Source organism: Rhizophagus irregularis, chromosome 29, assembly GCF_026210795.1.
Source record: "Rhizophagus irregularis chromosome 29, complete sequence".
Lineage (NCBI taxonomy): Eukaryota > Fungi > Glomeromycota > Glomeromycetes > Glomerales > Glomeraceae > Rhizophagus > Rhizophagus irregularis.
In genome coordinates, this window is record NC_089457.1 from 1,507,351 (window position 1) to 1,534,297 (window position 26,947).

Here is a 26,947-nt window from a genome sequence, read left to right on the forward strand (position 1 = left end):
AACCTTTAATTTGTGAAAGGCAAAAATATATACCAGCCCAATCAAAAAGTGAAGGAGAACCAAGAGCAGTAAAACGCGCTAGTGAACAAAAGGATAAAAGAGCACGAGCGTCTGCTATAGAGCGGAGAAAATGACGAATATTCACGTCAATCGGCAAAGAATTAAAAGTCAACAAGCATGGAGCATAACAAAATACTGAAGGCAGAGCAGCGGGTTGTAAAGACGAATGAGCATCTTTTGCCAGGGAATCCGCTTGTATATTGTAAATATCATCGCCATGAGCAGGGACTTTAATCAAATCGACATTGAGATTGCGATCCATGATAAGTTGTCGAATAGAAAGCCAAAGAAGATGATTAGGTTCTCGGAGCAGCTTCGGTGAGAAAGGAGCAGCAACAAACCGTGTCCATAGTGAAATTAATTGACTACAATCAGTATGAATAGAGATTGAAGAGTCATGGGAGAGGGCGCTCAATCCTAATAGTACAGCAGAGATTTCAGAACGCAAAGCTGAAGGGAAGTAAGAAGGAAGATGCATGGAAGAAGATTCTAGGACAAGTCCATCATCATCGAGAGCAATCCAAGCAGAAGTCATGGAAGAAGGCGAGGAAGCATTGGTAAGATGGAACGAACTATCTGTGTACAAATTTTGCACAGAAAGCGGCAAGATATTATCATCAATTCTATCTTTAAAGGAAGGAGAAAGAGTGGAAGACGCGTTCGAAAAATGAACAAGGGCCAAGGAAGTGGCATAACTCCATGAAGTAGATAGAGTAATGGGAAGATAGGCCGCAAAAACTTTGGCATTTCTGGTAGGTAACCCACAGTTTCCGATAGGGTAACATTGAAAAAACACTTTTCGCTGTTACAGCGCTGTTTGATGGCAGATTTCTTGGATAAGGCAGGAATGTTAAAAGCACAACCAGAACAAGGGTTATAGGATCGTTCATCAGCCGAGGTAGATACAGGAAGCCAATGAGACATAATAGCCGAATTTTGTTTCTTATAAGTGATACACACACGACCAACAGATAAAGTTTGAGTAGCAGAATCAAGATTAATAGCCCATTGAGGATAAAATTGATAATCTTTAACAGTATGATCTAATAAACAAATAGAAGCTAAAGTAAAAGAAGAATTAATAAAATATAAAGATAAAAGTAAAGAAGAAGAAGAAGAAGAGAGAAAATTATTATTGATAAATGTAAACCAATTAGGGATCCGTCCTTTACGACCAACGATGCCAAGATAACGAAGGTCAAGCCAATTCATAAGATAACGTTCACAAGGAGAAACCAATTGAGCAAGCACAAATATATTCAAATTTTTCCAAAGTTTCCAACTCGATTGAAAAATGGAATGTGGTAGAATAGATCGGAGTGGCAGAGCAGGTTGTAGATCACGCCTCGGAGGTCGGAAGGAAAGAGACCACGTGATGTTCAAACGCGAAGAAAACAATAACGAATTAAACAAAGTGTGCGTTCGCAAAGAAATGATCTGTGACCATGGTTCTAAATTAATGGTAGTCGGGCAACTTTCAGCACCCAAATACCCTTGAAGGTAGGAGATAGCATAAAGGGCAAAATCTTTGAAATCAGGATGAGTGAAAATTTTTTGCCAAGATGCGATATGGGAAGAAAGAAAACGATAAAAAGCATTTTGAATCGAAAAGGGAAGTTTGAGAAATAACAAGGGCAACGGAGTAGTCGCAGCAAGACCAGCTTTTCTTCGAAGTACTGAAAACATAGGCTTGACTATTGATTGAATAGTACTTTCAGAGAAAAGGGTAGTTTGAAGACGAAATTCCAATCGCGGAAGAAGGACAGCATTATAGAGATAGGCCACATGTTGTGCTAATAATTTCTTCGGTCCCAGGAGAGCTGCCATATCTTTAACCATGGAGCGCGCTTGTTTGAGAACAAAATTAGAAGAGGCGGACAAAGAAAACCAGACGCCTAAAAAGCGAAAGGAAGTATTGAGGGGTAAAGAGGAAAGGGAAAGAAAAGTATTGGAAACAATAAAAGAGGGTGAAAGTTCAAAAGTAATCTTCGAAGAAGGCGAAGAGGATGAAAGAAGGACATATTTTGCTGAATTGGCTTGAACATTATTTAAAGTATAAAATTCAGCAGTAATAGAAAGACGATCTTCTATGCCAGATTTTGAAGAAGCAATAAGTGTAGAATCATCCATAAACGTTAAATGTGAAATTGGTAAAGAACATTGTTCAAATTCAAGTGGAGAATAATTTAGAAGAGCTGAAGATTTTAAAATAAAAGGATCTCGTGCTTGTTGATTCAAAACAGTAAGTAAAGGGTCCAAATAAATAACCCAAAGAAGAGGGGAAATGATTTCTCCTTGATCGATACCAACACGTACTCTGTAAGCAGCTGTATCGCCATGACAAGTAATTATCTTATTATTTCGTCGTGTAAAAAGATTCAAAATAAATCGCACTAAAAGTGCAGGGATATGTAATCTATCTAAAGCTAATTTAAGCATATTTAAATCCATAGAATCAAAAGCTTTAGAGATGTCTTGAGAAACGATCCATAGTTCCTGTTCATTAGTAGAGTCATGTTTTTGTTGATGAATAATCGCATCAAGCATTTTGATAGGGACATCAGTAGAACCGCCAGGTAGACCCGCAAAGTTACCTCCTTGAAGAATTTTACCATCAGCAAGGATATTAGAAAGACGATTAGTGACGACCTTAATTACACATTTTTGAACCGTTTCCAGAAGAGTAATAGGTCGAGTGTTCTTGAGTTGAGCATCAAATTCGTGGGGTTTAGAAATAGGATAAACCACAGCTTCACGCCAGTCAGCAGGAATATCACCGTGGGAAAGGCAGGTATTGGCAAGTAAAAGAGAGAAATCCAAGGCTTCACCGGACAAATGTTTAATCATCTCATAAGAAATTTTTGAAGGGCCGGAAGCTTTGTTATTTGGCATGGAGGAAATCACAGCAGACCATTCTTGTAGGGAAATAGGTGCCAAAACAGGATCATATGATGCAGTAGACACATTAGCAAGAGGAGTGTAAGCTTGTTGCCAGCGGGCGGGAAATGAAGTGATTGAGGAGTAGTGGACCAACGGAGGAGAAACAATTGATTGAAAATGAGAGATAGTAGCTTGTTTAATATCCGAAGGATCCGTTAATAAAGTTGGAGTTGAGTCCAGGACGACCAGGACACGGTCAAGAACAATCGAACGTTTTTCTACTGATAAGGCAGAATCTATAAAGGTGCCAAGCGAGTTTGAAAAGTGTTCGTCACGCAATGCGGTATAATATTCCACTGAGTCCGTAAGGTGTTGGGCGAATTTAGTAGATAAAAAGGCAGAAACTAAATTCTTCTGTGATCGTAAAAACGATTTAAATACAGATGCAGGAGTTGTAGAATAGGTAGGAACTGAATAATCAGAAAGTAAAGTTGCTAGATCGTCAAGATGGGAGGGCAAAGCAGCAGTCATTTGCGCAAGCTGAGTAGGCCGATTAGGATGATGAGTAGTAAGACGATATAAAAATCGATCTAAAAACTTGTTAATAGCAATAAGTTTGGTTAATTCAGGAGAGTACGAATGTCGGCGTGTATTGGAGACTTTATGAAAAGGTAATGTTTCTATTGCAGCACCAATTATGGCAGCTTTCAATGCATGCCACATACGATCAAGAGAAAGAGAGGAGAAATCAAAATTAAGGTAATATTGTCTATCTAAATAAACTCCAAGAGAATCATCTACTTCAGTGGTAAAATTATTCCATTGTTCAACTGAAGTGGAAGCGTAAGAGAAAATAGTACGCAATTCTTTTTTTTGTTTAAGACGAGATTTAGCCAAAATAGCCAGGCAAGAACTAAAGTCAAAAACAGTTATAAGAACTTTGTGATCGGTAAAAGGGCGATCAAGGAGATTTGGGCAAGTAACCACTTGCGAAAAAAGACCAGGAGCAGGAAAACCAGGTGAAGACCAGATATAATCCAGTCTAGAAGATCCATTATCATGAAAAAAGGTGGGATCAGGACCATCTGTAGAGGAGTGAGCTTGATGATCGGTAAAAAACTGAGAGGAAAGTAAACGAAGAAGTCTGAAATGATTGTGTGAATAGTTGGAATGAGCGACTTCATCAATATTAAAGTCGCCAAGAATAATTACAGAATAATTATTAGTTCTGGCATAATCAAGCCAAGAAAGAAGTTTAGCAATAAGATCATTACAAATAGATTGATGAACAGAACCAGAAGGGGGATAATATATAGAAATAATAGAAATTTTAGTTTGATGAAAAAACAAATCTAATTTAAGAAGTCGACCTTTCCACGGATCGATTGTTTGAACGTGTTTATGAAGAGGATTACGTAACAAAATACCAACACCATCATGAGGGCGAGAGGAAGATGAACAAGACCAATAGGACTTAAAGTGATGTTGGGAGTGTTCGTTTTTAAAAATAAATTTAGCATTTGAAGGGGAAAGTCACGTATCATTAATAGATAGGGCACCAAAGGAAGAGTGAAGAAAAAAATTAAGCAAATGTTGTTGTCGAACTGGAGAACATAAACCATTAACATTTATTTGACCAAATTTAATAAAAGGAGAGGGGTGAGGAGAAAAATTATGTTTTTTATTGTCCATCATTATTACACACTGATAAATCGGTAATAAAGAAGGGGGAGAAAAGAGGACAATTATTGATTAGCTTGGCCTTGTTGCCGAGCTAAGATGAGGTTGTTTTGTTGGATTCCTTCTTTAATTGAACCAGCCAAAGAGGCAACAGTATCAGAAAGAGAGGAGAGACGTTGTTCCATATCAATAGGGGAGGAAGGAGCGACGTTAGAAGGTGGAATGGGAGCAAAATGAGGAATCGGGGAAAAACCACTAGTTGATTGCAAAGGAGGAGAATTAACATCCACGAGGATATTATTATTGGTTTGATTCACTGTATCATCCCATCCTTGCATAGAGGAAGGGATGTAGGAAGAAGGTTTTGTGATAAAAGGTCCTGGAACAGGAGTACGAGCAGCCATAGCGGATTCCAAATTAGTAATGCGGCTGTTCATGGTAGCAAATTGTGTGGTAAGAAGGGCTAACTCTTCAACTACTTTTTCAAAAGCAGCACCAATAGATTTCCAATCGGTAAGCACAGTAGGAGGAGCAGGGTAAGTAACATCCATGCCGTCAATATAGTAATCAAGCTCTTTAGCATCAGGAATACGACGACGATAATTATTATTATTGTTGTTAAGATTGTCGCGATTCCATGGTCGATGTCGAGAACGGGAACGAGATTGTTGTCGGTTATTAGGTCTGGATTTAGAGCGATGGCGAGAAGCATTGGTACAGCTTTGTCCATCATTATTGTTATCAGGGCGAGCAAAACGGTTATGTCGTTTAGCAGGATGAGAGGGAGGTAAATGCTTGTTATACAAAGCACGTAATTTGTCATTAGATTGCCAAGGTCGAGAAGGGCGGTTTGGTCTAGATGAAGAACCACATCGATCAGGGTTACAGTGAGGGCGACCACATCGATGACAAAGAGAAGTAACTTCATCCGGAGAATGCCAGGTAAGGCCAACTTTCTTGGGAAGGCACATGAAATAGATTTAGCATTTTCCATAGCCGTTTCAGAGGCAAAATGGCAGTAGGCGTAAGGTTTGGGATTGTAAGAATTCATAGAGAAGGGAACATTGATAGATTTAGCGGAAATTTCATCAGCAATTTCAGCAAGATCAACCGCTATAGTACCACGCGGAAGACCGGCAAGTAGAGCAACATAAGCGCGTCTTTCAGCGCGTTGGTTCGTGCGAGAAAGTAGCAGGGCAAATACGCAAACAATGTCCTCCACAAAGGACGCCCCAGGTGGAGTCGAGGTTCTGTAAAGCACCAGTAGATTCAAAGGTAATGTATGCAGTACGATAAAGTTTAGATAAACGGGTATGGCAGCGAGTAATATTGCCATAACGAGAAAAGGTACTACGCAAAAGAGCGTCAGTTATAAAAAGGGGGATATCGGTAACCACCAGGGTACGCGCGTGTTCGTCTGCCTTAATAGCCTGGGGGTCATATGCATGGAAATGCAAGCCAAACAAGGAATCCATAGCGGAAGCTGTGGCTTTATCAAGATCATCCTTTTTTCGGAAGTGGACGATGATCCTCTTCAAATCGTTGGATCCACTACACGTGGCACGACTACCATAAGAGGGAAACAAGGAAAGTTGCCTATCAACCGCGTCGCACGTGTCGCGGTTCGAAACGAAGTGAGTCCAAAAGCCTTCGACGTCATTAGAAGCAGCCGAGGCATAAAAAAGTGTAGGTTGAGACTGTACTGCAGCTTGGGACGCATCCGGGGAAGCAGCACGTTCAGGGAAGGATACTGCGGGAGTAATATCTGGGCTTTTGCCTTTATCGCTAGGGGCGTGTTGAGAGGCATCAAGAGAGGAGGTATCAGGTTGAGAAGGTATCTCAGCGGAAGCTGTCTCAACAGGGCCAGGAGGCGTGAGAGGTTTATCAACATCCATGACAGAGTCTTCAGCACTGACTCTGGTACGTTTATTAGTAGAGGTGGTCAAAGGTGGAGTGTTCGAAGGACCAGACATAGAGGAACCTTGACCAGAAACGTTGCCAGTTGGAGAGCTAGAGGCAGGACGTTTAGAAGTAGTATCTTTGTTAGACTTGTTATCTTTCTTTTTGTTATCTTTACCCATTTGTAAAGTGTCGTAGTTATCTAAAATAAAGAAAATGTAAAGAAAAAATAATAAAAAACTTCAAAAAAAATTTTTTATTTTTTCCGTAAATATTGTCAAGTGAGCAGAACGGGAGAGAGTTAGTTTTATCCTTTTCCGATCACTGGCTGACGAGTTATTCAACAAAATGTTAAACATCGACATTATAATATTTCTTGATTTACGTTTACTGCATATCGGCGGATTTGTCTATCCTGAAATTATAGGTTAAAATAAAGATTTTCCTGAACAGATCATGCTCAGAATTGTACTGTAACACTAGTAAATCAGATGATAAGTTGTCATCTGACTAAATGACCAGCTGAAGTAAAAAATTTTTGTCGCGAACCAAAATTATTAGACAAAACATAGTCGTGTAAAAACCCATTTCTCTTACAAAAAACCCATTTCTCATATAACACCAAAATTTTTATCTTCCAGACTAACAAGTAGGTTTTTTTTTTGAATATATATCAATAAAAAAGAAAGGACTCGTCAAAAAATTTTATATATATTTATTTATTTGGGTTAATATTGAATTTTTCAGGTATAATGGCTTATATATTACCTCCTACTCCAATTTCGCCCATAAGTTTTACCGAAGATATTTTACAATGCTCTATATGTAAAAAGACATTTAAATCTAAGCGAGGTTTAAGTCAGCATAAAGCAATTATACGCCGATATAATTCTTCTCGCGTAGGCTTTTACAAGCTTCCAAAAAATTTTATAAATGAATTTAAAAAAACACTAGTTTTTTTAATTCATCGCCAACTTCCTTGTCATTTTACCAAAATTGGATTAAAGGCTGTCACTGTGGCCTGCACTGAAAGTCAGTTTTTTGCTACATTTGGTGGGAATATTCATCACTATTCTAACAAATCTCGTGTTTATAAGTGCATCTTTGGGGGGCCAGATACGTCAAGTAAGCTAGCGCAGGTCTTTGGTGATACAAATTGGGGAACCAAATTCTATCATGGAAATGAAGTAACTTCGGTGATGACCAATCTTGATGATATAGATACAGAAGAAGAAAATCCTCTTGATCGGAAGCGAAAATTTAAAATTTATTCACAAAGGAACTCACGATATAAACGAGGACAAGTAATTATTGAATGGAAACCCCGACAAGAAAAGGATGTAAAGAGTAATAAATGTGAGGGTGGATTTTTACATATCCATTTCTGGATTACAAAAAAAAGAATAATAGATCATTAAGTAGATAAAATAAAAAAAAAGAAATGTAAAGAAATATATTTTTTTCTGGGTAAAAATAAAAGAAAAACTTTTTTTGCATGAGTAATAGGTTCAATTATAGAGAAAGCCAATAAATTAGGTATCTCCTTTCACCAGATTGTGTTACATCTTCAGTTGATCAATATTGAAAGAAGGTTACAAATTTAAAATAATTAAATATAGAAAATTTAATAGAACAAATTATTTATAATTTTTTTTCCGGCTAATGCATTTAATTTTTAAAAAGTACTATACATTACATGAATTGCATGTAGAAACTAGATTTGTATAAAATAAAAATAAACATATTAAAAAGACTTGGTTGTACAATCACCTAAATTAACGAGCTACGGTTTTGAATATACTAAAAGGTTTCGTTTGTGAAACAAAAGAATTCCCACCCATACATACTTGCACTCCCGCTTTTTATTAAAGTCTCAAAGTCTGGCTCGTAAGCTCATTAAAACTACAAAAAAGAAAAGAAAGAAGAAACGTTAATACGTTTCTCAAATCAAATAAAAAACCTCCCCCTCTTATACTTACTTTACTCACTCCCGCCTTCCATTAAATTCTCAAGTCCAGTTCGTTAAAGCTGGTATTCCTACAAAAAAGAAAGAAGAAACGTTAATACGTTTCTCAAATCAAAACAACAAAACCTCCCTCTTATACCTACTTACACTTCCGCCTTCCATTAAATTCTCAAGTCCAGTTAGTTAAAGCTGGTATTCCTACAAAAAAAAAGAAGAAACGTTAACACGCTTCTCAAATCAAAACAACAAAACCTCCTTCTTATACCTATTTATACTTCCGCTTTCTATTAAATTCTCAAGTCCAGTTCGTTAAAGCTGGCATTTCTACAAAAAAGAAAGAAGAAACGTTAATACGTCTCTCAAATCAAATAAACAGAACCTCCCTCTCATACCTACTTACACTTCCACCTTCCATTAAATTCTCGTTAAAGCTGGTATTCCTACAAAAAAGAAGAAGAAACGTTAATATGTTTCTCAAATCAAAATAACAAAACCTCCCTCTTATACCTACTTACACTTTCGCCTTCCATTAAATGCTCAAGTCCAGTTCGTTAAAGCCAACATTCCTACAAAAAAGAAAGAAGAAACGTTAATATGTTTCTCAAACAAACAATAAAAAATATATACATGTATATACTCAATATACATGCCCGTTCTTCCGTTATATGTTTAAAGCTGGCGTTCCAGTTCGTCGTGATTGTCTAAATGATTAGGAAACATATATTTTAAAGTTTTTTTTTTTTAAAGAAAAAAGTTTTCTATTTTGAAACGAAAAAAAAAGATTTTTAAAGTTTTTTTTAAAACGAAAAAAAAATGAAAAAAAATTTTTTTAAAACGAAAAAAAAATGAAAAAAAAAATTTTTTTTTAAAACGAAAAAAAAAAGAAAAAAAAATTTTTTTAAAACGAAAAAAAAAAAAATATTAAAAATTTCGGTTTAAAAAATTTTTTTTTCATTTTTAAACCAAAAAAATATTTAAACCAAAAAAAAAAAATTTTCTTTTTTAGTAAAATCGGCTATTTGTTTGTAAACAAAAAAGGTAATATCAAACAATATGCTTACTATTTAAAAAAAACTTAATTATGAATTGACAATATAATACTAAAAATAGATTTATTTATATAGTTATAAAGTATAATCGACAATAATAGTACGGATATAAATAAATTCGAGTATCGCGATAGTGACGATTCTGGTTGCTTTTAAAAAAAAGAAAAAAAAAATTTTATTTATTTTTTTTTTATTTATTTTTTTTCCATCTTATTACATTTATATTTTTATTTTTAAAGAATATTCTTATAAATTCTTAAAATTATTTTTTATTTGAATTTTACATTCTGTATTACACAGAATTTTAACAATGCCGAAAATTAAAGCTAAAAAAACTTGCGAAAACATTCCTAAAGAAATTACCGAATACCCCAAAACAGATGTTATATTATATACTGATGGCAGACGGAGCTATCATTATAGAGTTAAAAAAGAAGGTCTATATCTTCAACCTCCAATTTTAGCTTACTCTCAAGGGGAAAAATAAATATAAAATTCCAGATTCTTATTGTGTTGAAACTACCTGGGGTCGAGGTAATAACAAGCAAACAGTAGAATGTTCTATCAATTATATAAGAGAAAAGCCATTTTTTAGGGTTATGTATGGGTCAAATTTTTCAGAAGATGTTTGCTCAAACACGTCTCCAACAGCAGCAGCAAATGCCGTTATACGAGTAAGTGTTAAATTTTTACTGCTAGAATTGAATTAATTATTAAAATATATTTTTTTTAGAAACTTTTTCCTAATAATGAAAAGACATTAATGTCAGGAATACATCTTTTTGGAATTCACTTAGAAACATTAAAGCAAGCCAGAGAAAGTAAAAGGGAAAGTAATAGTAATATTCAACTAAAACAAATAAAACCAATTGAGCATTGTGGCAAATCAATGATATATAAAAGACAACGCAAATTTGGGGATCAGTTGAAAGAACAGGTTCAAATTGAAGGAGCTAAAATTTATGGCAAGGATCAAGTAATTCTCAAGCAAATATCGTATAATGTTAAGCATATGGGCTTTCAAATTGCTTATGGATCAAAGGATGATAGAGAAAAAGAAAAAAAACTCACTTCAATAGTACAAGTAATTGACCAAAATTACATGTCTCGTGAGGGTTATAGGGCTTTAATTGCAGTGGAACCTGATTTAGAACGTGAATGGATAGTATCTGAACAACGACTTAAAATAACAAAAAATATGAATCAGAAAATTGAAATTACTCTTATTAATATTCCAATTATTCCAACTTTAGACGAATTAGATTTTGTTGAAAATTCAAATATTTTTGATTATGGGATAACTGATGAAATTAAAAACATTACAAATGGAGGGCATCGTAGTGCAAAAGATATTCTAACATATATTATACCAGCTCTCATCTTTAAAGGGGTATTGGATATAAGTAATCCAATAATTCATTTACGTATATCTGGAGATGGACGTAACGTAGGAAGGAAAATAAAACAGGTTATGATTACTATGGGGATTTTGAATGATGAACAAAACATTCACAAACCTGATCATCACTATACAACCATTCTTTTTCCAGGGATAGAGAGCTATGAACTTTTGGAAGTTATGATGTCACCATTCATTCAAGAACTAAATGATCTTAAAAATTATGGTTTAAAAATTAATAATATAATTTGGAAGTTTGAGTTGTACTTTAGCTCGACTGGAAGTTTTTGTCTATATGTCTTGGATTTAATGCAGCTAATTCAAATTATTTTTGCCCATGGTGTCAGATATCCAAGCATGACCAAGTTAATAATCAAACTAATTGGAAGATTAGTAAAAAAATGGAGAAAATAAATGAATATCCAGGTCATAGTAAAAAGCCACTCTTTAATATGATTTCCTTAGATCATTGGATTCCAGATGAGCTTCATATTATGCTTCGAATTTTTGATCGTCTTTGGAGCTTAGTCTTGTCAGAATTAAAAGATGTTGATCAATTTGATAATGTATGTCGTAATGAAATTGTGAAAGAAATGAACAGAATTGGAGTTCGTTTTCAATTTTGGAAAGAGAATGGATCTAATACATGGAATTATACATCATTAATGGGTAATGATAAGTTAAAAGTTCTAAAAGATTTTAATTTAGGTCAAATATTACCACCTTTACGAGCCAAAAAAATTCGGGAGTTGTGGGATAGATTCAACCTAATTTACTCCAATCTTAAACTAAAAGATTATGACCCACACCAGTTTCAATTTGAAGCAGAAGACTGGCTGGAATTGTTTTTAACTCCAGATAGAGTTATCCCAAATTCAAATCGCATTGAAAAAGGATTGTACAGTCCAAGTGCAATTACTCCATACATACATGTTCTTGTGTATCACATATCCGAGTTTATGGAAATTCATAAGCAATGGGGTGTAAAGGCATTTTCTTGCGCGCCTGTAGAAAAAAAAAATCATCAACAAGTTACTTATTTTTTTAGACAATCTTTTAAAGGTAGGGGTAGTAAGCATAAGTCAGTTATAAAAGAGATCCTAGAATACGAAAGTAGATCTCTTTTTTACCTATTTGATGATGTTGTAACTTCTACACCAAAACCAAAGAAACTCAATATTTTTTAAAGATTATTTAGTATTTATTGTATAGTGACCGATATATATATGTATGGTGATCAATGTATGGTGATGTATGTATGGTAGTTATTCCGTTTTGTCCCATACATGTATGTTTATTGCAAATCATGTATCACAATTGTCGCATAGGTCACTCCACTAAATTTTATTGGCAGAAATCTTGTGACTTAATTTTTATGCAGTTAATGTTTTAATAGATTCGCAATACGCAAATAGAGGTAAATTTTTTGGTGTCTTTTTTTATTTGAGAACATTATTATTAACAATACTCTTTCCTTTTATTTTTAGGAATACTTTGGACTTCAGTATGAACCTTGAAATCGCAAGTTGGAAAGGTGAGTATCCTGTTTTTTCGTTTCAGTATCTTTTTTGTTAACGCTATTGTTCTTTCTTCTTTAGAGCTTTGATATGGACTTAGAAAAATTGCAAGTTGGAAAGGTGGGTGTCGCGTTTTTTCATTTTAATGTTTTTTTCTTTATTTGAGAACCTTATATACATTATTTTTCTTTTTCTTTTTTAGAAACACTTTGAACTTCGGTATAGATCTTGTTGGAAAGGTAATTTTTGCATTTTTTTATTTCAGTATCTTTTTTCTATTTGAAAACGTTATTAATAATATTTTTTTTTTTATTTTAGAAATACCTTGGACTTCAGTATGAATTTCACAAATAGTTTGCATCTTTTTTTTAATCTTAGAGCGTCATTAATGTTCCTCCTTTTTTTTTAGAAAGCTTTTGGTTGTGTTTCTTGATTTGATTCTTGGAATTTAACTTTGATCATGTCTCTTAATCTTAGCTTGTTTTGTACTTCTCGTGGTTGGTTAAAATAGTTATTATAATGAAGGGTTATCTTTAGGTTCAATGAGATAAATAATTTTATGCTAGTTGGATGATTTTTTTTATTTCATGTTACTTCTTTTTATTGTCGGAATTCCTAAATAAAAGAAAAAAAAGAGAATGTTAGTGATGTTCCCAAATTAAAAAATAAAATACCAAATAAAAAAAAAATAAAGCAAAGATACACACTTTGCAATTTCAAACTCCAAGTTTAAAGTAGCATATGCGATGAAAAAATATCATGCGCAATAAGTGCGTCATCCCTATACACCACTGTATCATGTGATTGTATAATCGCATTAATAAATTGGTGCGCTATGCATTTTTTACGAAAGTTCCAATTCAAAAGATATGCCGATAAACCATTAATTATATATGGAAATCTTCCTTATGAAGCGCTCGAAGTTATTGTTGGAAGATAGAGAATATATTTCTGTATCTGATATTCATAGTATTGCAATGCTTATGTGGGAAATTCATCTGGCAACCAGGTCCTAAGTCGTTCCTAGAAAAATAAAAAATAAACTATAAATGATCCATATGATATTATCGCAAGTGCGATAAACTATAAATTGTATTGAAATGCGGGATCAACGTAGCCATTACAAAAAATAACCGGAAGTATTTTTCAGAATGTTTGCTTCTAAGTTGATGCCTCGACAAGACAAAGAAAAGTTTAGTTGGCAAGTAATAAAAAGACTGGGCGAAGAAAATGGAATAAAAGATAGTGTGACAATTAAAGAAAATATCGACAAATATGGCAGAATTTTCGGAAAATAGTTAGGGTTAACAAAATTAAACATATCTTAATAACGAAAAAGACGCGATGAAGGCGGTATTTGTATCACCAACATTAACGCCTTTCTATTTATTTATTTATTGTTTCTGGCCTTCTCTTGAAGTGAAATATAACGGTAGGTATTATTTGGGTGGGTGTGGTTGTGTAATGGCGTTATTAAACAACATTAACGCCTTTTTTTTTATTTATTTAGGTTTCCAGCCTTCTCTCGAAGTGGAATATGATGGTGGTATTATTTGGGTTGAAAATTTTTTTTTCATTTTTATTTAATGAACGTCTTTTTTACTTTTTGTAGGTTCAGGACACCGACGGACACTACTTCGAAGGTATTTACCTTCAAAAAATTTCTTTTATTTATTTTTTATTTAACGAAACATAACTAATGTTTCGTGGTCAACCCTTTTTCTTTTTTAGGTTGTTTTATTTATTTATTATCTTTTTTTTTTAGACGACTTCTTCGAAACTTCTTTTGGACGTGGATTTTGATATGGATCTAATTTTGGTTCAAACTTTAAAACCATATGCGAAACCTGATGAACGTACACTAGAATACATTTGCTGAGAAATATTTGTTTGGATACTAATGTTACATTGGATGACGATATAGGAAAAGGATTACTCCTGAAACAACGTGATGAACTGATTGATGGACACGGTAGTTTTAAGGAAAGAATATTAAATCGAAATGGTAGGGCGTCGATAACAAAGTAACAAAGACGTTTGACGGATACACAAAATACAGGTCCATCAAAATGATCAAATAGTCAGTTGAACAGGAGCACGATAGTCCCTTCGGAAAAACAAATGGAAGATTTTGATAAGAATTCAGCGAGAGAGCTAAATCAATAAATTTTAATTCAATATCAATATGGAATAATACCAAAGGGAACAAGAAAGAGGATAGATAAGAGTCGACAACGGACGATTTAGAGACATCGGAAATTAAAGATACAAAGAAAAGAATGGCTTTAGTGCAGGGTGAGAGAGAAAAAGAGTCGGGTTAGGTGTCAATATAGGAAACGTAAGTGGAATAGATTTAGCGTTATATTAGACTACATAGTTATTATCATATAGCGTTTACTTTAGTGTGTGTTTAGAGGTTCACAGATATCACTGGATTTTTAGTGATCTTGCTTTTCCCAAATCTGTAGCCTATTAGAATTTTTAATTTATTGTTTTTATTTGAATTTTCACATGGGTCGTTAGTTGCTACTTCGTTTTATTATACGAAGATTTCGGTATGGAGAGATTTGGGGTAACATTCACGTTGCAACCAAATTTCAATGTATCTTTTGTATTTTAGCGTAGTAAATGTTCTCTCACATATTACTATAATAAAAAAATGCGTTATTGATTAAAAAAAATAAACAAATAAAAAATAAATCGTATTGAAATACAATTTTAATTCTGGCCGGAATTAACATAATTTCAGCCTAACATAATATTAGAAGAACGTGTAACAATTTTATTTGTTTATCTTTATTTTTAATTTGCCTAACCTTATTTGCGTCTTAATAATACTTTTTACCAAAAAAAAATAACAAAAATTACACTATTGGAATGAGTAACCAAATCCGCCGATATGGCGCCATTTAACATTTTGCTAGATTTCTCGGTACCTAGTGATTGCAAAAAGACGATTTATAGCTCGTTGGAATCTCCTCATCGAGACGAATCGAATGGTGGTAAGCCCATCTCTTTGTGATCAATATTTACGGAGTTATTACTTAAAAACCATTTAATATTTTTTAATTTCGGAAATTGATCCAGTGATTGGATTTCGATGTATCTTATACCATTAGATTCGTCTCATCAAGACGAATCGAATGGTAGTAAGATCGTCTTTCTAGGATCAATATTGACAGAGTTATTACACAAAAACCATTAATATTTTTTTAATTTCGGAAATTAATCTAGTGATTGGATTTCGACGTATTTTATACCATTAGAACCGTCTCATCAAGACGAATCGAATGGCGGTAAGATCATTTCTCTACGATTAATATTGGCGAAGTTACGATACAATAAAGTTTTAAGTATAATTCTGGCTAAAATTATGTTAATTTTTGGCCGGAATTATGATATACAAATATAAGAAATATTTTATATAGTCACATCTCTTTATAATCACCAAATATTTTACTTCCAAGATTCAATCTTAATTCCTCTGTTTCAGATATTGATTGGGCTTGTACCAAATCTTGTTTTAATAATAAACAATTACATATTTCCCATCAAAATGGCCGCTCTGAATTTTGTGCTTTTCGTATCAAGATTTTATTGGATATGCTTCCGACACTCACAACTCTTCAGAAAAGAAAGCCTCATATTTATGATCCAAGTTGGCCCTGTCCTCAGTGCAACTCCTCTCCTGAGACTTTAAACCATTTATGGACTTGTCCTTATATTTTACCTGAATTTAGTCCTTTCAATACCTTCAAAACACTTCTGCTGGACCTTAGAACTGTTTGTCTTGAAAAATTTCTTTCTGCGACTCCTTTGAAACCTTTACTGGACTCTTTTGTTGCGGAATTCACGGCTCTTGATTGTTGGGATTGTGACCCTCCTTCACCTTCCTACTTGGGACTCACACGTGGTCTTATACCGATATCCCTTACTGGATTTCTTGGAACTTACTTTTCATCATCTGTTATATGGTCTATTTTAGATACACCTTTACATGACTTTCATTTTGATCTTTATGTTCAAATCTGGTTGTGCTGTTCTGTTTTCTTTCATCATTGGGAATCAGCTCAAGGCATTACTAATAAAATGAAGTCGTCCTCTGTTGGTCCTTCTCCTACTCTTCGCCCTTCCTCACAAATCTCTCCTGATTTTTTGACACCTTCCCTGGCGACAGTTTCCTTGGATTCCTGGGTTTCTTGGGTTTCCTCTTATGTAATCCGTGGGGGATCTTGGATTTCGCATTTGGATTTTTGGCGCCGCTTAACAGTTCAGCCTCTACTTAGGATTTCTTTTTGGTAACGGATCGGATCTTAGGACATGCTGGATAGTTGACTCACACTGGCCTTCGGGTAAAGATGAGGTATGCGTTTCTGTAATAGTTTAGTTTTTCTTTACTTAATTTTATTTTGTTTAGATTTCTTTACTTGTATGAATCGTGAAGCTAGTTTTTTTTATTTTTTATGTTTAATTTCTATATTTGTTATTTGTAATATTGTTCAATTTGATTATTGTACTTTTCGTTTAAAATTATAATAAAAGATAAAGTCATAAGACTGTTTGCTCATAATCACCAAATATGGACTGTCCCAAATATGTGACTATAAAGAGAGTTGACTGTATAGTGTTATCATATCAGAAAACAAGGTGAGGTGGTCTGGGGGTACACTAAATTATGGTTAGACCTATGTGATAGCTGCTGTCCCAGAACCCCCAAATTTGTCCTACTAACATAAGTATGTTTCGGGATTAATTAAAGACATAACCTTAATAGATGTAATGAAAAATTTATAATTGTATCTGTTTAATTAGCTTCATATACATTGTTTATTTGAAATAAAGTCAAGTCTCAACTAATGTTTTTTCGAATATTTGAATAAATTTCGAAGGACAAATTGAAGTGAGAAATAAGTTAAAGAAAAAGAAATCTAATTGAGATTTTTTCATATTGAGTTATTTTAGTAGTAATTTCGAAATCTGTATTGTGTTCGACTGTAACGAACTTCTTAATTACTTGGAGGGTGAATTTGTTCCAGTCCAAACTTTTTTGCATGACGTAATATGCCAAGCGTAGGATAATTTTATAGTGTTTTTTTTTCTTGATATTCTCACGGGTGGTGTCAAAATAAGTATATTAAAGGGCTTTATGGTATGGATACTGTGAGATAGATAAATCAATTTGCAGTTCCCCTATTACGTATCCGACCTGAATCTAGATATAATTATACATCACAATAATTAATTACAATAATTAAATAGTGTATTCGTGAATAATATACATGATTTACTATTGTAAACTTTTATATTAGTTAAGTCTTGACGAAGTTTGTTTATTCAAGGAATAAACTTGTCATGAATTTATTTATTACAGTTCACCCTCACTATAGTGAATCTCATGGGCCGGAGATTAAAATTCGTTATAGTGAAAAATTCACTATACTGTTATTATATATAAAAAAAATCTGTATCTGAATTTTCTTCATTATATAGCAAGTTACTATATAAAATTCACTATAGAAAGGGTGAACTGTATCTAGTTGTGAAAACATATTTTTAATGAAAAAAGCTAGCGTAGATAGATACGATAAAATTATGATTCTAAATATTCCGTTATTTTATCAATACACCACGATCGTATATATGAATTTCAGTTTGTATTTATATATCATCTCTAATCAACTTTTCAATTATATCCATTTCTTAACTTTTCAACTCTATTTAACTATTAATTGAATTATTTCATCTTTATATTATAATTATAGATATCAGATAATGACGACAATTAAATAAATTTTATATAAATATAAGGTCAAATTTTTCTGTAAAAAAAAAATGGAAAAAAACATGGCAAACATAAGATCGACACGTGACAGCTAATCATATTTATTATTTTTTTTTCGGTCTGATCTAGGAACTGAATACCAAAATTGATCGGATTGATTGCAGTCAATCCGATCCGGTCTAGAAATGAACAGGGTTAGAGATATATATTTTATTAGAATATTTTACCAACTAAAACTATTATAGCGACTTCATCATTTCTTTACATATTTTTGTCGTGGATATTGATAGTCTGGTCTCCTAATTGTTTAGGATGATTAAAATTTCAGGATTTTACCATTTTTCGATCTAATTTTCATACGATATATATTATAAATAATAGTTTTAAAATAATAAATTTATTTATAATAAATAATACTAGCCGATATTCTGGACGTTACCCTGGGTTTGTATGGTTAATATTTGTAGTAGCATAACACAATTGAAAATAGGTAGCAATGTAAGATCTTAATTAAATTTATCTTTAAAACAGTTTCTTGTGTTTTACATGAGCTATCTGAACAAACAAATAACAAATAAATAGCATGATAAAATAATCTAAACAGTTTCTATTGAAAGATTTCAGGATACACAACATTACGTGTAACATTTTTGCCATGTCATATAGTAATAAGAATTTCAAATTTTTTCTTGATACCACTCTTGAACAGGCAACATAGAATTGTCCACGAAAAAACACAGGAGTTGAAAGATATAAGCCAACCCAGTTTAATGTTTGCCCGTAAGACTTATTTATGGTCATTACAAATACTACAACGTTTGAAAATGAAAGGTAGATCTGTTTCTGAAGGGGACATCATAATGCGAGGAATGAAAACTCTGATTCCAGGATGATTTTCAGTAATTATTTCAACTTCAATGTCATGCTTTTGAAAAGTGCGGCAAACTAATCTTGTCCCATTACATAGACCATCATTAGGTTGAAGATTACATAATAGTATAATTGGAGTTTCTAATTTCAATATTAACTTATGAGGGGGAAAACCACTAACAGTTAAAGAGTTGAGAAATTCTTGTGGACATTGATTATCTGCTTCCTCAACTGTATCTGCACTGAAATACTCAAATGCTCCTCTAGCAGGAAATTGATTCATAATAATATTGTTGATGGAGTTAACATATTAATTTATAGGAGCAAGTATTTCACGTTCACAAAATACTTGGGATCAGAATACATTGAAAGATCAGGATACACAAAGTTGATTAGGTCATTTAAGTCTTGAGAGTTGAGATGATAAAACAATATCTTCAGGTAGTATAATAATATGATCACTTTCTGTTTTAGAAATTGCAGGAACACGACCTTCTTCAACTTCAAGTAGCCATTTAGCAAATTCAGCTTGCTCAGCAGTATCAGAATTATTAGTAGCATTAAAAAGACACATGTTAATCTTTAGTTTCATTACATTTACATGCTTCCACAAAGTAGATTGACATAACATAATTCAACAATGTCTTCACGTATCAATGTTAAATTCGTTCAAGGTAATGGCTTCTCTTTACAGCAACAGGAAGAATTTGCCGAAAGTTACCTCCAAATAATACAACCTTGCCTCCAAATGGTTTTCCTTCTAAATTTGGATTCAAAACCTTCATAATATCTCTCAAAGTTTGATCTAAAGCTTCAAATGCATATCGATTCATCATTGGGGTTTCATTCCAAATGATTAAACTTGTAAGCGAAGCTAGTTCTGAACTATGAGATATAGAGCAAGTGGAATCTTGCAAATTATATATATTTTTTTATTTGACTCAGTTTTCATTTCTTTATTTAACTTAAACTTCAATTAACTTTATTATGTATGTATTATATTCGTATGAGTATAAAGTTTGAACAAACTATTTACTAATTAAATTAACTGAAAGAACTAAAATTTTTTAATATCTTATGTATCTGATTAGATAACTTGTTCAATCAAATTTTAACGAAATGTATGATTCTCATTTTATTCTTTCATGAAAAGACGCAGATTAACCGCAGCATAAAAGAGATCACATGTTTAAAGCTACACGTGATTATAGTATAACATTAGAGTTACACAGTAGAAATGTTACACAATTGAAAATTATTTATACATTGTACTCTAAACGTGACATCAACAAATTTAAATATAAGAATACAAATTAAAATAAAACAATCAGTATCTGATATTAAATTTCGTTCTAGAATTAGCGCCGGTCTCTTTTTTTTAAAAATAGTGAAATTCGATATGCCGGAACCTCGATATAATGGATCATAAGCAAAATCTTGATATATCGAAGCGGATTGTCATAACGTATAATTAATTTACCTCAATTCTTGATAAAACGGATTTTTGACAAATTTTACTAATGGAACGGATGGTTCCATTATATCGAATTTCACTGTGTAGTTAGTAATTGTTATTTCCCATAATCCCACGAATTTGAAATATGGCCCGCACTGCCTTAAAATGTATATACTCTATAATTTTATCAGAATTAAAGATTTTAAGCTACGCGTATTAATTATATGATACAGTAGTAACTAAAACATAAAAAGAAAAAAATATATCTGCCAAAATAATTTTTTGCGTAACTGACAAATACACAAATATAGTACGCAAACTACTAAAAAAATATATATATTTCAATATCAATATTAAAATTAAAATTCCGATAAATAGGCCGGTACTTTAGCAACTCGTATACTTACCAATTCTTTTAATTATTTTTTAATAACGCTTTTAGTAATATATTTACTATAGTAGATCGGTTTACTGAAATTAATTTGATGAAGTGGTTTGCTGAAATTACTCGTAATAGGTTTACCTTTTGATTGAGTACAAATGTTAGTTCATCAAAAAAAACAACAAGTAAGATTTAATATAAAATTTAGTTAATTACCTTTTAAATGAACCTGAATGTCACCATCTATAAAAGGATCAATATCGAACTTATTTAATAAATTCTCATTAAAATTATCTTTAGTTAAATTGTATCCAAATAAATCCAAAAAATATTCATCACTCCCATTATTATTTTTACAATCAATCTTTAAGCTTTTATAATCTGAACTTAAAATACAAATATGTAAGTCCATACTAATATTCGTTTCTGAAGAATCTTGTTGAACTTCTGATTTGATAGTTGAATTAATTATTTGAAAAGTAATGGAATTACGTGACCATTCAACTAATTTGATGATATTTTTAGATTCATAATCTGTTGTCACGTTAATAAGAATTGAACATTTTTCAGATAAAAGAAAAGGAGTTTTGATACTATAAATTGGTCTAACATGTTGTATTTTAATAGATTCTTTGACACAATTTACTTGTATTTCTCGATTAATTGGACTAAAAATTGATAATTTTAAAGGATTTCCAATAATCATCCATAAAACGTAACATTCACTTATATCTATATTCGTTTCTTCTAATTTTTTTATTATCGCGAAAAATCCGTTAACATCATAAAATCCAAATTTAATAGAAATATTTTTTTGATCTATCTTTGAATTATTTTCTGAAATAATTGTTCCAAATACTTCATAATTTTCATCATTTAACGATGGTTCGATATTTATTTGTTTATAATGTTCACTATCATTATTATTTAAATTTCTCAAGTCTGTTATTCCGGTCATTATAATTTTTAAATTATTTTGATTATTATCGCTTAATATAGCGTCAATTCTCCTTTTTTGTTTTAATTCAAGAATGTCATATAAAGAAATTATTTCGTCCAATTCAATAATTTCTAATTCTTCATCATTTATATTTTGTATTCTATTATATATTTCATCTTCTTTAATAACTTTTCCTTCTTTTGTAATAAAATATGAAATATTTAAATTTTTTGAATATGCATTTAAAGATTCAATCGGTAATTTTAATTTAATCTTTTCAAAATTATTAAAATAATTGGTATTAACAATATTTTTAAAAGATTTTCCAAATATAATTCTTAAAGGAAATAAATGTCCATATTCATCAAATACATTTTGTAATTCATTAAATGGTTTCATACTATTAATTGCTTTTTCTATAGCATTATTAAATTCTTCTGAAGGTTTTATATTATCCTTACTTATTAAAATTTCATATTTTTCACTTTTGACTACAAAATTGATATTTTTCTTATTAAAATCATCATTTTTAATAAATAAAAATGGAAAAGTTCCAATATTCTTATTTGAAAAAATATTATTGGATATAAAAATTTCTTCTAATTTTGTTGTCGCATTTGTAATTTCAAAATAAGAATTATCAATTTCATTAACTTGAGGAATTCCCGTTAAATTGATGGAAATTTTCTTGCTATTTTCTATTTTATGTAATTTATTGATTATGAAACCTTGAAGTAGGTGAAAATCTTTGATCCAACTTATTAATCTACACAAATCTTCTTCAATCCATTCTTCCAAACTTAATCTATCTTCAAAATTAGCAATTCCTGGTTGTCTTTCATTAAAATTATCTACTAGTTGATTTTCATTAACATTATCTATTGTAAGTGTTTCATTAGTTAATTTAGAAATGGGAATAATATTATTATAAGAAATTATTTCAATTATATTATTTTGATATAAATCATTCATCCAATTAGACAATTCTTTGGGAGTTCTTATTTCTTTTCCACTTGACGTTTCTATTCTTGGTAAAAAATGCATTAAATCAAAATGACTACTATTGAATTGAATTCCACTATTGTTTTTCGCTGAATTATACGTTAAAGCTAAATAAAATTTTAAAATATTGATTTGTTTAACTTGACTTGAAAAAACTTTGAAGTTTTTGATAAATAACTGTCCACCAGCTATAAAATTTTTCGCAAAAATATGTCCATGTTCTTCATTTGTTGAAAAAGATTCCAATAAATCAGCTTTATAAGTGATTTCAACGACCGGAAAATTAATACATAAATCTAATTGTTTTAAAGCTTCATTAAATCCAATTTTATTGTTAAATGAAAGTAAATTTGACTTATCAGGTTCATTTATATTTGTATAAACAATAGGTTCTCCTTTATATACGTTTATATCTAATTCACCATCCTCACCAAGAACAGGTTCTTTACTTGGTTGTATACTAGATCCATCTAAAGATAAACCACGATTTAAATTCCAATGTTGTATTATTTGTTGTTGAGTTTCTATTTTTTCAATAATGATTGTTTGAAATAAATAATAATTAATAATGGGTATTTGATTATATAAATTACTAAACAAATAAATTATGCTACTTACCAATTTCCTCTTCTTCAGATTTCAGAATTGATAATTCATCTAATTTTTTTCTCGCTCTATCATAACCTTTATTTGCAGATTTTTTATACCACTCTTTAGCTTTTGTAAAATCCTTATTTGTACCAAAACCTTCATCAAAACAAACAGCAACATTATATTGAGCGATAATATTATCCATGTTAGCAGCTTTAAAATACAAATTAAAGGCCCTTCTCTTATCAATAAAAGTTCCGATTCCTTCTGAATAACAATAACCTAACATATTTAAACCAAAAGAAAATCCGCCTTTGGTACTTAAATCATAATAATAAAAAGCTCTATTATAATGTTTATCAACTCCAAATTGAAAAAAATTTCCCATATAATATTGTGCAATTGCATGTCCATTATGTGCTGCCTGCCGATACCAATAAAAGGCGTTCGACTTATTCTCTTTAGTTCCTATTCCATATTCGTAACAAATTCCAAAATAATATTGAGCAGTTGAATGTTGATAAGGTGGTGATGATGCCTTCTCAAAATATTTAAATGCAGCATCAGGATTTAACGTTGTGCCTATTCCTGAAAAATTCAAATATCCTAAAAAAAATATATAATTTGGATCTACTATTTCGTTATATCCTACATTATGTATATAATTTAAATCAGTTGCTGGGTTATTATTTAACCATTCGTAAACTTCTTCAAAGGTGATATTATTTTTTAATAAATAATTATCGAGGACTGGACGACGCTGATCACGAGTTTTTCCTTCATTTGTTATATCAATGAACAAATCTATAATCATACTAATTTTATCTGAAATTTTTAGATCTACCGTATCTGAAGTAAGATCTGAATCAGAAATTTGTAGATCTAGTAGATCTGATAAAAAAAAAATAAATTTTATTAATAAATATTAGAATACATTTTAAAATTTTAAGATATAAATAATTTACCTTCATCAAAAAATTTGTAATTTATATCATCTTTATCTTTACTTGATTTATGGTTTTGATCATTTTCTGGAATTAATGCCTTTAATATTTGAGCTACTTGTCCAATATGCGGTCTCTTATATGGATCACCATCCCAACATTCTAAACAAATTATATAATAGCAGTCACTATTTTAGCAAGTGATTTTTACGTTCAAAATAAAAGTAAATTAAATTTTTACTTACTTGAATAAAGACGAAGATAACCCACTGGTGTATTTGGAATATGTGCTTCTCTAAGACCATCTAGAATTTGTAAAGCCAATTCATTATCGTATGGTCTACCATGAAATGGAGGTTGGCCACTATATATTTCCCATAGTAACACGCCAACACTATAAACGTCGCTCCTTTCATCTAAATAGTACACTGAATCATTTAACTCGGATTTTAAATTATTAAACATTACGGGATCCATATAAGGAATTACACCAATTATATTTAATGGATCATTAGATTCTTTGATTATTTTTGATAATCCAAAATCAGCTATTTTGATTTTACGTCGATTAATCAATATATTATTAGAATGCTATTGTTAAATAGAATAATTAATACTAAAATAAGTAGAATAATATTTCTTTTAAATAAGATTTAATTATAAAAATTACCAGATCACGATGCACGATTCCTTCATCATGCAGACACGAAACAGCACTAGCTAACTGATACGCCAACTTAATTTTCTTATTCCAGGTAAGGGTATTCTTTTCCAAATAATCTCGAAGATTTCCATCTACAGCACATTCCATCACCATCACGTAATCTTTATTTGTGAAAAAGTGTTTATGAGTTATTACATTAAATTAAAAAATAATTAATCTTATTATTACCTTCATTCCAAATAGAAATTCCCAAGAATCGTATAATATTTTCATGAAAATCGACTTTACGTTGTAATTTAAGCTTATCAAAAAAATGTGAAAAAAAATTAATTCATTTACGCAGAAAAAAAAAACAACTATGAACGCATAAAAATAAATGCAGGTACACAAAATTATATTTAATAGATAGATAAATACCTCATTAATAATTTCTTTAAAAGCTATATTTTGTTGACCTTTATTTTTAAATGCCTTCAATGCAAAAACTTTTTCAGTATGTTTCCATTTTGCTCGATATACATCACTAAATGCACCAGAACCAATTAGTTTAATTTTATCAAATTGTTCATATTCATAGTATTTTATATGATCATTTTTAATAGCTTCATTGAGCCAATTGATCCATTCCTTTTCAATAGGATTATTTGTTTGCTTCACAAGTATAGACATTTTATGAAACAGAAGGTTGTTTTAGGTTTAGAGAACTGTTTAGAGATACGCACGGAAAACTTACTGATGACTTATAATTGATAATCACGTGTTCGCACAAATTCGTCACGTTACAATTGTTGAATTTGTTGATCATTTCGGATCCCAATCTGGTGACACATAATCTTGCTAATAGACGTAGATGATTAAAGGACTTTAGATTAAAGGTATGTTATGGCCGGTTTGAAGTAAGTCGTACTTCATTTTCCAGGTCTTATTGTGGAACAGGGTTTTGGTAGTTCTTCGTTGAATAATTAAAAGGTAATACCGATTTCCTGAAAAAACTTGTCAATTGATTACCTATTATTTGTTAAACGTATGTAAGAATAATAAAAAAAGAAAGAAACCAAAATTTTGTAACCTCCTGAATATAAGAAGTATATTCTAGACGAATCACATTTTGTCAAATTTATCACTTTGGGTACTTTTGTGAATCTATAATCCTTGAATAACAGGCTTATTTAATTACCTGCCCTCGTTGGTTTGAAAAATCTACAAATTCTTTTGATTTTATTACATTGATTAAAGAACTAAATTTGTTCAACTCAAATGGTTTAGTAAGTTAAACTTCGAAAATTGGCCTGTAAACTGAAATTCGCATTATTTCCAAAGTAAGCAGGCCTGATGCAACTTTTTGTTTTACACAATAATTGATAAAACTTATAGATAAAAATATCGGAACTTTACGCGGAACACTTTTACATTATTGATGAAATGGAACCAAATTAACACTGGTGTTCATATTTGCGATAAATGTTATTTGTAATATTAGATTTATTAGATCCATAGTGATCGAACAGTTGGGCCATATATTAAAGAGCTGTTTCACAATTTCTTATATTCCTTAAAAGTAGGTTGAGTCTAATCGGAAATCGGTACATTAATAAGTTATATAGAAATTAAGTTACACGTACGTTGATTCCATTTCGTGAACTTATTTCCTCTTAAATTTCTTTTTATTTCTATTCAATGCATAAAAATTATAAAAAAAAAAGAATTAGAATAATTGATAGTATATTATTAGAACTACTTGATAATGCTAGGCATATTCCAATAGATCGAGTTGCTGTTATTCACTGATATTGACTAAGTAAATATAAACAAATCTTGTTACGAGCTGAAACAAGAAGAGTAAACTGATAATATTTTAAGTTATTA

At 31.3% G+C, this 26,947-nt stretch overlaps 5 protein-coding genes across 5 annotated transcripts; 3 read left to right on the forward strand and 2 right to left on the reverse strand.

The window, feature by feature from the left end:
• Positions 1-7,271: 7,271 nt before the first annotated feature.
• Positions 7,272-7,937, forward strand: OCT59_019683 (uncharacterized protein; the record flags this gene model as incomplete). Its single annotated transcript, XM_066143703.1, has 1 exon — positions 7,272-7,937. The coding sequence occupies one exon, from the start codon at positions 7,272-7,274 to the stop codon at positions 7,935-7,937; it is 666 nt and encodes a 221-aa protein (XP_066005428.1).
• Positions 7,938-9,844: 1,907 nt separating this feature from the next.
• OCT59_019684 (uncharacterized protein) lies at positions 9,845-11,347 on the forward strand (the record flags this gene model as incomplete). Its single annotated transcript, XM_066143704.1, has 3 exons — positions 9,845-9,971; positions 10,036-10,208; positions 10,268-11,347. 3 exons carry the CDS (start codon positions 9,845-9,847, stop codon positions 11,345-11,347), a joined length of 1,380 nt encoding a protein of 459 aa, XP_066005429.1.
• Positions 11,348-11,385: 38 nt separating this feature from the next.
• On the forward strand, positions 11,386-12,120 carry OCT59_019685 (uncharacterized protein; the record flags this gene model as incomplete). The annotated part of the gene is made up of 1 exon (XM_066143705.1): positions 11,386-12,120. The coding sequence occupies one exon, from the start codon at positions 11,386-11,388 to the stop codon at positions 12,118-12,120; it is 735 nt and encodes a 244-aa protein (XP_066005430.1).
• A 7,379-nt stretch (positions 12,121-19,499) lies between these two features.
• On the reverse strand, positions 19,500-19,733 carry OCT59_019686 (uncharacterized protein; the record flags this gene model as incomplete). The annotated part of the gene is made up of 1 exon (XM_066143706.1): positions 19,500-19,733. One exon carries the CDS (start codon positions 19,731-19,733, stop codon positions 19,500-19,502), a length of 234 nt encoding a protein of 77 aa, XP_066005431.1.
• A 1,244-nt stretch (positions 19,734-20,977) lies between these two features.
• On the reverse strand, positions 20,978-25,750 carry OCT59_019687 (uncharacterized protein; the record flags this gene model as incomplete). Its single annotated transcript, XM_066143707.1, has 8 exons — positions 20,978-21,081; positions 21,157-23,406; positions 23,501-24,364; positions 24,439-24,579; positions 24,663-25,008; positions 25,088-25,242; positions 25,310-25,382; positions 25,499-25,750. The coding sequence occupies 8 exons, from the start codon at positions 25,748-25,750 to the stop codon at positions 20,978-20,980; spliced, it is 4,185 nt and encodes a 1,394-aa protein (XP_066005432.1).
• Positions 25,751-26,947: the final 1,197 nt, after the last annotated feature.